Source organism: Falco biarmicus, chromosome W, assembly GCF_023638135.1.
Source record: "Falco biarmicus isolate bFalBia1 chromosome W, bFalBia1.pri, whole genome shotgun sequence".
NCBI classification, from domain to species: Eukaryota; Metazoa; Chordata; class Aves; order Falconiformes; family Falconidae; genus Falco; species Falco biarmicus.
The window spans coordinates 19356738-19369412 of record NC_079310.1 but is presented as its reverse complement, the minus strand read 5'-3'; the positions used below and the strand labels follow the sequence as shown (position 1 = coordinate 19369412).

General features: G+C 43.0%; 1 protein-coding gene across 3 annotated transcripts in view; it reads right to left on the bottom strand.

The window, feature by feature from the left end:
• Positions 1-9911, bottom strand: part of LOC130141968 (protein Hook homolog 3-like) — a 124957-nt gene extending 115046 nt beyond the window's left edge. For all 3 annotated transcript variants that reach the window (XR_008819233.1, XM_056323328.1, XM_056323329.1), the window contains exon 1: positions 9703-9911. Coding sequence is in view for 2 of the 3 variants with exons in the window: in XM_056323328.1 (XP_056179303.1) it covers positions 9703-9759 (57 nt within the window). In the remaining variant the exon portion in view is untranslated. The remainder of the gene's footprint in view (positions 1-9702) is intronic.
• Positions 9912-12675: the final 2764 nt, after the last annotated feature.

The following is a 12675-nucleotide window of genomic DNA, read 5'->3' as shown; positions in this document are numbered from 1 at the left end:
ATCTTTACAATCCTTTTAAACTTTAATAATCCTCAAGATTTATTCCCACAGTAGGATCATAATAGAAATATTTGGGAGCTGTTGGCCAGAGAGATATCCAATACTTCTTCTTTCTGCATGGGGTCAGGTAATTCAGTAGGTGAGATGTATAATTCCTGTCTAATAAGAATATCCACACCATTTGATATTCTGAAAAAATATTCCATGCTTAAAGACTTTCATGACTTAAAACTGACATACGGAAATATATATGATATGGGAAAACCAACTAAATTTAAGGAAAGAGTAATGATAAAAGTTAAAGTGTGAGGTTGTCTTCCAGCTGATTGATGTGCCACATTTGAGAACTGTAGTCAAAAGTGTGAGAACTATACTTACCTCCAACCCCCTTTGCTAAGTAATCAAATTGAAAAAGTGAGTTATGCCTGGGCTCATACTAAGCTACCTCTGGGATGATTATTATGTGGAAAACTGGCATATACGTATGATCCAGCTAATATAACAGGAGGCCCTTGTGCTATAGGGAAGGCTAGCACCTCTACTGATAGAAAGAAAACCCCTAGAATCTAAACCCAAAGGGAAAAGGGCCACTCACCTTATATCAGAGGAATGCGATTCACAAGTGACCCTATTTAGTAGTACTGAAATGACCTCAGCGGCATTTCTAGAGCCTGGAGTCAGAGTAGCTATGAATTACCACACATTTAAAAAGAATTGCACATGCTTTAGTGAAAGATATAAATTACACATCACAGGCTTTAACAGCCTTAGGATCTGAAATTACTCAGGTTAGGGAAGCAACACTAGAAAATCAAGCAGCAATAGATTATTCATTACTTATACACAATCATGGATATGAGGAATTTAAGGGAATGTGTTGTTTTAATTTATCAGATAATTCACAATTAGTGGAGAAAAAGATTCAACAACTAAAGGACTTAGCCAAAGGATTTGCAGAGAGAGAAGGGTTGGATTTTTCATGGTTAACATCCTGGCTCCCTAACTTAGGATGGCTTAAACAATTAGTCCTTTTAATTTTTTAATTGTAATCATAATTTTCATTTCTTGTTGCTTGAGTCAATGTGTACCTCTTTGTAACCCACTGTTGGGGTCTGCAGCGGGTCTGCAGACAAGTTAGTTGACTTCAAAGACTTAGCCGTGTACCTTTAAGACAGCCACAAATTTTCAGGTATGTAAACAGGGTGTGTGGAACAGGAACTTAGAACCGCAGCATACGGGCACCTACAGCAACAGCAAATAGCAAGCAAGAAAAAGGACACAAAAACCTATCAGGGTCTAACACCTGCTACCACCTTCCCAAGGAAATTGCCAACCAGATTGTTTCTTATTTGTGGTAATAGTGCATGGAATGGAATTCCTTTCCGACCTATTGGTGGCCCATGTACAATTGGTCGTTTAAGTCTAGCACTACCCCATCTAGCATCACCCCAATAAAACTCATCCCACACACTGGAAAAGAGATACAACGGTCCAATTAAAAAAGGACTGTGATGATAACGTAAAATTATGGAATTATGGGGAATTTATTGCTGCTTCAATATTTCTTCCAGGCTTGGTTGCTGGTAAAGCACATTCTAACCTAAAAGAACTGTCTTGTTGGGTAACTAAACAAGCAAATTTGACTAATAGAGTTTTAGGAGAACTAGCAGATGATTTAGCTCAGACTCAGCATGCTGTCTTACAAAATCGCATGGCAATAGATTTTTTGCTTTTAGCCCACGGGCACGGGTGTGAAGAATTTGAAGGGCTCAGTTGTATGGATTTAGAAGATCGTTCTAATTCCATCCACAGAAAAATAAAAGAATTAATCAACCATGCTGATAAAATCCAGCAAGACAAGGGATTCTTTGGTCTTGAAGGTTTTACAAATTGGTTTGGTTTGTCAGGATGGATAAAGAGCCTTTTGCAAAGCGCTATGCTTATCATGATTGTAATCATAGTATTATTATTATTATTATTTTCTTGCTTATTGTCATGTATGCTTAAAAGCTTAGATCGTGTTGTGAATCAGGCCCTGCTCATACAAAAAGAAAAAGGGGGAATTGTTGAAGAATGGCTGGATGAGAAGGGTCACAGATCATTAGAGCATTTGTACGAGCAGAGCCAAATCTAACCGGTGTGCTATCAAGACTAGGCCTCAGCTGAGGTTGCCAGCTGTGCTGATGGCTGCGGAGTTGCAGGGACACCGCGACCTTGGCAGGCTTCACGGGCAACTCTAGGGAGGTATGTGCAGTAAAGATAAAGAAGTTGCTTAAGCTAGCTAACCGCAAGTAGGAGGACCATGTAAATGAATAGGTAGTGATTCTAGCCAATCATAGACTGCTGAGTATGCATAATTAGATACACTGTATAAATAAGAGCTATTTGGGCTAATAAATTGAATCATGCTTTATCACTCATACTGAGTCGTCTGCATGTTATTCCCCGCCACTCGCAACCCACGACAATATAATAAAATGATTATTTAGAAATGAGGCTATAATCATAGAAAATAACCTCAAAAGAAAAGGGAGGAGTTGATACCAGTAGTACCAGAAGTTTAATGTATAACTTTAGTATAATTATTAGATTGTAATCGAGAAGTCCTTATATTAGTATAATTATAATTATTAAGATTGTGATCAAGAAGACCTGGTATTGTGAAATTTTGTTTGGTAGGATACTAATTCTGCAATGACAATGGGATGCAAACGCTGCTAAGGCTTAAAACAATCAATTCTGATATGCTAGTAGTTGGGTTCAAGTCCCTTGCTCAGTTTCATTCCAGTTGCTGCTACCCTAGCTGCCTCAAGAACCATCATGGCAAATCTGCTGAAAAATCAGGAAACAAAAGCTCTCTCAGGTGTTTAAAACCCTGAAAAAAATATTCAGGAACATATACAAAAATGCTCTAAATCCAAGAGATAAATGAAATTGAGCAATGCCATAATAGAATCACTGAGATTGGTTGGACCTCTGGAGGTCATCTTATCCAACACCCCCTGCTCAAGCAGGGCCACCTAGGGCTGGCTGCCTAGATGACTTCTGAATATCTCCAAGGAGGGAGACTACACAACCTCCCTGGGCAACCCCTTCCAGTGCACAGTCGTCCCCACAATACAAAAAAGTGTTTCCTGATGTTCAGACGGAACCTCCTGTTTTTCCATTTGTGCCCATTGCCTATTGTCTTTGTCACTGGGCACCACTGAAAAGATCCTGGCTCTATCCTTTATGCACCCTCCCTTCAGGTATTTATATAAATCAATAAGATCCCCCCTGAACCTTCTCTTCTCTAGAATAAACAATCCTAGCAATTTCCACCTTTCCTCATAGGAGAGATGCTCCAGTCCCTTAATCATCTTCGTGGCCCCTCATTGGACTCTCAAGTAGCTCCATGTCTCTCTTGTACTGGGGAGCCCAGAACTGGACACAGGACTCCAGATGCGGCCGCACCAGGGCAAAGTAGAGGGGAAGGGACACCTCCCTCGACCCGCTGACAATGCTCCTAATGCAGCCCAGGATACCTTTGCCCTCTTTGTGGCAAGGGCACGTCATTGGCTCATGTTTTAGCATAGGTGTGGTGCTTAGGAACATGGTTTAGTGGTGGACTTGTGTAGAGAGCTTTGTGGCAGGTGCTGGAGGCTGCAATGCCTGTGAAGGACCTTGAAGGCTAAAGAAGAAAGAAAGTAAAATAAGGTTGGCTGAATGCCTGGAAGAAAAACGGGATATGAAGTGAGGCTGAAGCAGATGCGCAATGCCATCTCGGCAGCTGGCTGAGAACATGAAACTCACAGAGATAAGAAAGAAGAGAGAAAAAAAAATGCAAGAAGTTCAGTGTGTTTGTAGCTTAGTAATTAACCAATTACATGTAGCCAAGAAGTGTGTGAACAGTATTGATTAACCAATGATAATTTAGTACGTTGCGCGTGAATAACAAACAAGGATATATAAGCATGGGTTTTGGACTAATAAAGGGTCTTCTGGTCAGATTCAGGAGTCCGTGTCTCAATCTCCTCAGACTTGGCAGTCCTGGGTTAACGTTTGGACTTGATGATCTTAAAGGTCTTTTCCAACCTAAATGATTCTATGATTCTAAGGGAGAGCAATTTCACAGAGAGACCTGGAAGGGTGGGCTAGCAAGAACAGTATGAAGTTTAACAGAGACAAGTGCAAAGTCCTGCACCTCAGATGACATAACCAAAGAGCCAAGTACAGGCTAGGCTCTGTGGCTGAGGAGCTGCCTTGCTGAAAGAGACCTGGCGGTCCTGGTGGACAACAAGCTGAACATAAGTCAGCAGTGCGCTGCTGCAGCAACAAAGGCAAATTGGATCCTGGGCTGCATCTGCAGGGGCATTGCTATCAGAGACAGAGATGTGATTATCCCACTCACCAATTTTCAGGCTGCACCTGGAGTACTGTGTCCAGTTCTAGTCCCCACAATTCAAGACAGATGTGGGCAGACTGGAGAGGGTCTAAAGGAAGGCCACAAAGATGGTCAAATGGCTGGAGAACCTGTCCTATGAGGAAAGACTGAAGGAGTTAAGAGGAGGCTCAGGTAGGACCTCATCACAGTATTTCAATACTAAAAGAGTGGCCACAAAGAAGACAGAGGCTCTCTCTTTACAGGGAGCCACATGGAGAAGACAAGGGGCAATGGGTACAAGTTGCACAAGTTGCACTAGGAGAGGTTTCACCTTGATACAAGAAAAAAATTTTTTACAGTCTGAACAGTCACTGGAGCAACCTCCTCAGTGACATGGTAGAGTCCCCATCACTGCAAGTTTTCAAGATGGAACTGGACAGGGTGCTAGGTAATCTAATCTAGGCTCCCTTTTCCATGAAAGGTTGGACCAGATTATATTTCAAGCCCCTTCCAGCCTGGGCTGTTCTATGATTCTGTGTTCAATCTGTTGTCCACCAGGACCCCCAGGTCCTTTTCTGCCAAGCTGCTTTCCAGCTGGGTGGTGCCCAGCATGTACTGGGTGCCTGGGGTTGTTCCTCCCCAGGTGCAGGACTTTGCCCTTCCCATTGTTGAATTGTATGACGTTCTTGTCAGCCCATTTCTCCAGCCTGTTGAAGTCCCTCTGGATGACAGCATGACCCTCTGGCATATCAGCCACCCCTCCCACTTTTGTGCCATCAGCAAACTTGCTGAGGGTACACTCTGCCCCATCATCCAGATTATTAATGAAGATGTTAATAGAATCACAGAATGGTTGAGACTATAACAGAACCCAAATAATAAACTTTAACATAACTCAAAACAGTAAGGGGAGTATTAAAAAATGAAACCAAAACATTTATAGGTAAAGTGGCTTGCTCTGGTTTAAAGATATCAAATATATTGCATGCCTGAGATTACTATATGATACTTGAGAGATATTCTCATAGATCAAAAGAAAAGCACAGGTTGTCAGAGGAGCAATTTCAGGTCACCTATATCAATGCCAGCAACACAGTTTAGGTTGATCAGTTTCTCAGACCTCTTTGCAAAGCCTTATCTCCTCAAAACATTGACAAATCAGTTAAATACTTCACTGTGGATGTGAATTGCTTTTACAAGCAATCCAGGAAGTTAAACCAGTTCTTAAGAACAATTTTCCCAGCACAATAGATCTCAGATGACCAGTCTTTTCCAAGTTGTAACAGCTCTTTTGCCATCTAAATGAGCAGTTTCCCAAGAATCATTATGGGACTTGAGGGAAGAGCCAAACAAAGAAAAGTTTTATTTATTTATATTACCCATATCACTTGAAACTTGCAAAAGAGATCTTTAGTCTCATGTTTTGCAATTTAAGGGGAGATGCACCCCAGCCAATCAACTGTAAAACCAGATCAGCCAAAACAATTTTAAAATCCAGGTAGGGCCAGAACAAAAGCCAATTCTGAATCACACTTTTTTTTCTTTTTTTTTTTAATTGAACTGAGCCATTTTCAAAGCCACATTCACACAAAAACACTGAAATGGCTAAAATAGCAAAAAAACCCCACACATTCACCTAAGAAACACAACTGTGTTGACTAATTCTAATGCCATTTAAGAAATATTTACTAATATTTCTGCTAATCAAAACCAGAAGCTAGGTCAGCATGCAAAGAATGAGGAAAAAAAAATGTAAAAGGGCATAGATTAGTTGGAATATTTAAATAAATGTTCTATGGGATGTTAAACTTCAGGGATACTGCTTGGTCCCTCTCTATGGACCACTCCTACAGAGACAGACAAGGATACATCTTCACAGATGCAAATTCATGATCAAGAAGTGTAAATACTTACATTGTTTAAGAATGATCACATGTCCAAGTATATAATTCCTACAGATGGACAATGCCATAAAGCAGAATTAACATTTCAGACTTTCCTGTTCTCTCCTGTTCCTTGTCCCAAGGTGATTTTTATTAACAGTTCAAATTTGTAAAAAAGGTTCAAAAGTAACAATAAAGTTTATCACTGAGCAAACTGATTTCCTCACCTTCAAATTTGAAACATGGCAGGGACAACCACTAGTTGATTCCAATACTTTTCAGTGCCATGCAAGGAAAAAAAAAAACACGAAAGAAAAAAATGTTTTTCCTAACAGTTCACAAGCAAAATCCATCTAGATATATTGGTCCTCATCCCCTCCACAAAAAAGAACCATTATTTTATTTTACTTCATTTTTTATCAGCACTATCCAAACTTCTACTGGACCTGAGCACACACAGAGGTTGAGCAAGACAACAGTCCTTTAGAATACATATAGAGCATTGTTTCATATAATATTTAGCCATACAGAGAAGCCTCCTTTCCACCAAAGAAGCCTTTACCTCTAACTATGCATTCTGTTAGTCCTCTAGCTAGTCAGAAAATTGTACTAGGTCTGCATGGCAACGTTTTGGGGGGTTGGGGCATGGGTGTTGTTCAGGGGTGTCTTCTGTGAGAAGATGCCAGAAGCTTCCCCTATGTCCAATAGAACCAATACTAGCCAGCTCCAAGACAGACCTGCTGCTAGCCAAGGCTGAGCTAATCAGCCTCTGTGACAACATATTTAAGAAGGGAAAAAAAACCACTGTACAGCAGCAATTGCAGCTGGAGAGAGGAGTGAGAATATGTGAGAGCAACAACTATGCAGACACCAAGGTCAGTGAAGAAGGAGGGGGAGGAGGTGCTCCAGGTGCTGGAGAAGAGATTCCCCTGCAGCCCCTGGTGAAGACCATAGAGAGACAGGCTGTCCCCCTGCAGTCTATGGAGGTCCACAGCGGAGCAGATATCCACCTGCAGCCCATGGAAGACCCCACGCCGGAGCAGGTAGATGTGCCCTGAAGGAGGCTGTGACCCCGTGGGAAGCCCATGCTGGAGCAGGGTCCTGGCAAGACCTGTGGACCCGTGGAGAGAGGAGCCCACACTGGAGCAGGTTTGCTGGCAGGACTCATAGCCCTGCGGGGGACCCATGCTGGAGCAGTTCCTGAAGTACCGTAGCCCTTGGGAAGGACTTACGTTGGAGAAGTTTGTGGAGAACTCTCCCGTGGGAGGGATCCTATGCTGGAGCAGGGGAAGAGTGTGAGGAGTCCTCCCCCTGAGGAAGGAGTGGCAGAGACAACATGTGATGAATTGACCACAACTCCCATTCTCTGTCCCCCTTGGCTGCTCGGGGTGCGGAGGAGGTATAGAACTCAGGAGTGAAGTTGAGCCTGGGAAGAAGGGACGGGTGGGGGGAAGGTGTTTTTAAGGTTTGGTTTTATTTCTCATTACCCTGCTCTGATTTGAACGGTAATAAATGAAATTAATTTCCCCAATTCGAGTCTGTTTTGCCCATGACAGTAACTGGTAAGTGATCTCTCCTTGTCCTTATCTCAACCTTGAGCCTTTCATTATATTTTCTCTCCCTTGTCCTGTTGATGAAGGGGGAGTGATAGAGCAGCTTTGGTGGGCACCTGGCATTCAGCCAAGGTCAAACTACCACACATACTTTAATGTCATGAAATGTGTTTTAGCATTTCTGAAATTTTATTTAAATTATTTTAAAACCAAATTCAAACAGCATATTTTAAATAACTGTCAAACTATTTCTAGTCCTAAAATGTCTTTAAGAATTATTGACACAGACTTTCATATAGCACCTTTGCTCTAACAATACAAAGATATTTTAATCAAACCTAAAATTGGATAAGAAGTAGGATCAACAGATCAGTTCATTCTTAACAGACCACTACAATACAAGAGAAAAATCAGTAATTACAATAGCTCACAAGGATATTGGTGCATGCAGATGACGGGAAGCACAGCAAGAGTTAATTTGTACATTATTTGAAAAGTTAACAAGCCAAGAAGCAATTTGGGACTGGGGGGGGGCGGTAGGGGAAGTAGGAAGCATACCTAAAACAACTAAAGCAGGAGCACATGGATGCTAACAACACATAGCAACTCTTTCTATCACCCCCTTGTAGACCTTCCTTCCTTGTACCAGTCTTAAAACAAGCCTTTCACTTGGCTTTTCTTTCCCAGTGTTCATACACACATATGCTTCCTCATGAAACTCACCAGTACTCCCATGTCTTCTTCAACATTTGCAGGGGAGAGGGAAAAAACACCAGAGAGCAAAAAGGAGGACAAATAACAACCTTGGTGAAGACACAAGAATTAGCAGGAATGCAAAGGAAAGAGAGACCCTGGTACAGCTGGCATAATATAAACAACTCTTCCCATAAAACTCAGTCTTGTGTACATTTCAAGCTACCCACTCCCTTTTAACAGGTATTGGATGTCCTTTCCTTATCCACTTTGACTTTCACAGAGAAACCTAAATCATCATTTTCATAACCCAAATAATTTTCATGAACTTCAAAGCTTACTCCATCTCCCACCTTTTACAGGATAAGTTTCTAAAAGCCCAATGAGTTATTGTTGAGAATTAACAGAAACGTTCCACAATTTCATACGGTAGATATTTACTTGGCAATTTTCTTAATGTGTGTTTGGGAAGCCAATGATTCTAGACAGCTACACCAATAAGTCAACTGCTAATGAAATGGCAGTTTCACAATTATGTTACAGTTACACAGGTATGTTCCATGTCTCAAAATGCAGAGTAGCTGCAAAAGCAGGTTCAATGTCCAATAAGTTCTAGCTGTTCTGTGAGTAAAAACACACCATGAAGCTACTGATGCATGTAGTCCAGGTCAAACGCAGACAACGGTTAGGAAACACATCACAAGAACTTCGCGGCCACGAACAGGACAGGCACAAAACATGAGAAGCCGGGGAAACACAATCAAAGCAATGGATAACAACTTGCCCACCAAGTCCAGGCACGCGACAGGAAGGAAATACACACCAGACTCTCCGACACATTGAAACCTGTTTACTCCTGTGCAGGCGCGCGCGGGGAGCAAGCTCCTTTGTTTTTCCCGGCAAAAGAAGAGTTAAGGCTATGGATACCTCTACGTACGGAGGTTACGACCCCCCATCCCGCCCCCGGGCTTTGGTCAGGTGGGGCAGGTCCACCGGGACTCCGCCAACCCCAGAAGGACTCAAATCCATCCGAGAGCGAGGGTGTGTCCTGGGACGCAGGGACTGCGGTGATGGACAGAGACCCCGAGCCCACCCATAGAGCTACGGAGAGGAAGACCGGATAGGGCGGACAGACGCGCACCGCAACGGATGCCTCCAGCCAGACTACCTTGCTCCAGGCTGGGTGGCCTACTTGGGCCCAGGCACTCACCCATGTAAGGAGGCTCTCTCCAAGCTCGGCCCGTTGTAGACTTTCCACGTTGAACATAGTGGAGCACAGTAATCCTACAGCCACCAAGGTAACTTATAGGCTAAATCAGTAGCCAAAGTGATACTCGTCGCCTTTTCACCCCGTCTCAAGCCAGACTGCGGTGCGGATGCGTCACTACGACCTACCAAAATCTGCCCGCTGGTTCCGCCTCCGTCACTGCTACTACGTCACGCTAACGAGGGCGGGGCTAAAACTAGCAATTAAGTTATTGCAATACTCCCCAGAGAGAGGGCTACTTACCGCTCTCCTTTTGGTATTTAGGGAAAGGGGAGGTGGTGGCTCGGGATGTGGTATTGTCTGTTCGTTCGTTCGTTCGTTCGGCGGGTGAATCTGTCTTTTTCTCGATTTACTGGGAAACCCTTTCCTTGAGCATATGCCGTTTCTTTTTTTCTGGCTTGGGGATAGGTTTGTCTGCCGTTCCGGGCAAGCCCTGCTACTGTGGGGGTACTCGCGTTGTTCTGAGGGGGCCCTTGTGGGATTGGTGTCCCGGAGAGGCAACATCCTGTCCCCAGGCAGTCTCTGAGCTCTGGTGGACTTCAGCTCTGCAGGGAAATGAAAGGGGTCTAGGCTCCTCGGAGAGGCCCCTAAAGGTGGATGGCACAGAGCACTCACCACACTGTGCCAAGATGGCCTGGGCACTCTTGTGTTGACAAGTGCAAAAAGTGAGCTGCTTGTGTCTGTATTTGCATTTCAGCTGAGACACTTATCTTATTGCATGTATATATTCTGCATAAGAGACCTTAGAAGATCACTAGTGATATTTAACTGATATGGGAGCACATGCCTTAGCAAAGACAGTGCTATGGTTACTTTTTTCTTTATTATAGAGTTTGCAATGACAATTTTTGTTGATTAAAAAGTAGGTTCCTTAAGAGTGCTAGAAGTCCTCTGAAGAAGTCCTCCACAGGTTGATTTCACTTGCCTTATATCTCTTTTGCTACAGTCCTACAGTCTGAATGCATAAATAGGAACTGATTTAATGGGTCTCTGACAGGTTGCTCATAGGGTTAGGAGGGAATCTGTGCTATAACCTAACTTCCAGTAATCTCCAACTTTAATAATCTGGTCTTGTGAGGATACTGCACCCAAAAATAATCGCTTACTAGTAAGTAATATAGTTTGACATGTGGAAGGAGAAGTCATTAAAATGAGATAGTTTTTTTCTCATCTGAAAAAGGACATTAACTTTCTCTTAGTAAGATCCTGCTTATCCACCATTAGATCATGTTTGCTTTTCAATATGGGGGATGGGGTGTAAGGGTATGTGGAACATGAGAGCATCTGTTTTATTAAGGTTATCCAAACAAGGGCCTTTTCAATGCAAAAGAAGTTAATAAGTAAAGGGGGAAGTGATAAAGATCATACAGACACACAAACCTGATAGACAAGGGATAACAGAGTGGATGCCAAAGACCAAAAGAAGTTTTCAATCACTGATTGATGGGATTTTTGAGGGGGTCCCGTGGGACTATGCAAAACTTATTAAGGAATTTTTAGGGGAAGGGGGGAGGGGAGGAGCAAAGGTGGGGAAATAGAGAGGAGGGGATATAAAAGAGCCAGTTGCATGTAAACTATGGCTGGTCAGTGCACTTGTCTGATGAGCCCTGTGCCTGATCACCACAGTCTGTACTATTTTCTTATTAAGTCCTTTCTTAGCTCTCTCTGTCTACCCTGTATATATGTATGCTGCAAGGACTGCGTGCCAGCTACTGGTGAGATGGGCGTGAGTGGATTTGGTGCCAGCAACTGGAGTCAGACCAGGGGTGTAGGTGCCCTATGACCAGTGGTGTCAGCAGCTGGAGTGAGTGGCAGTCTTAGAGCCAGCAACTGGAGCGGATGGGTGTCTCAGCATCAGTAATTTGAGGGACCATGACTCTTAGGTGCGTGTGTCCTTGGGTCTTAGTGTTATCCCAAATCTAGCTTTGTGGATTTACCACCTAGCACCCATCTCTGCGCAGACATGCAATAAACAAATATCTTGGCTCTGTGTGTGGATTGGCTCTTGCACACCAGGTGAAGGACCCAGATTTGGGATAACAGTTTTGGTGACCACAAAGGGACTGCCATAAGGCCTTGCCTGGATCATCTTGCCATCCCTGACATGGAGAACATGGACTGAGCAGGACTCCATCATGCACTGACCTGTTGATCGAGGACTCCTCTGGCCCATCTCTGTTGTTGGGCAGTAAGTGACTCAAAGGTGCAACACCATTAGAGATATTTGTACAGTGGGGGTGGGATCATGGAATTGGTAGGTAGCTGTTATTATTCCTCTGCATAAGTTGCACTCAGAATGTTCGCAGCATTAGGATTAAGAGTTATAAGTTTCAACACATAGAAGCGTGATAAGGAAAGGGGTACATACCTTGTCTTTGCTGACAGAAGGTCAGAGCTGAGTGTATGAAACTTTGGGTTAAGCAGAAGTAAGTGTAATATAGGTACAGCTACTTCCAAAGAAGTTTCCCAGTGCACTCCTCTGGGATGCATCCTGAAACACTTGAATAAGTTTGGAGGGGGGTCCCTTAACTAAAGAAAAATTACAATGCTATTGCAGACAATGGTAGCCAAAATATGAGTTCAATTATGGGGGGAAATGGCCTGAAAATGGAAAATTAAGTTATAACACAACACTGCAATTAATGTTGTTTTGTAGAAAGCTGGATAAATGGGATGAGGAACCTTATGTGGATTTGTTTTTCTCTTTAAGAAATGGCTATGAAATATGGAAGAAATGTAACTTATTGACTGTGGATAGTAATGGAATATTGGTGCTGGGGGAGGAAACTCAAAAAAAGAAAGACAAAACAAGTTGTTGCAAAAATTGTAAATTGGGAAAAAGCTGCATAGCTGAGTCAGAAGAACCTGAAGATGTATGGCTACTGGTACCAGTAGCCTCTCCTGAACATCTAAATC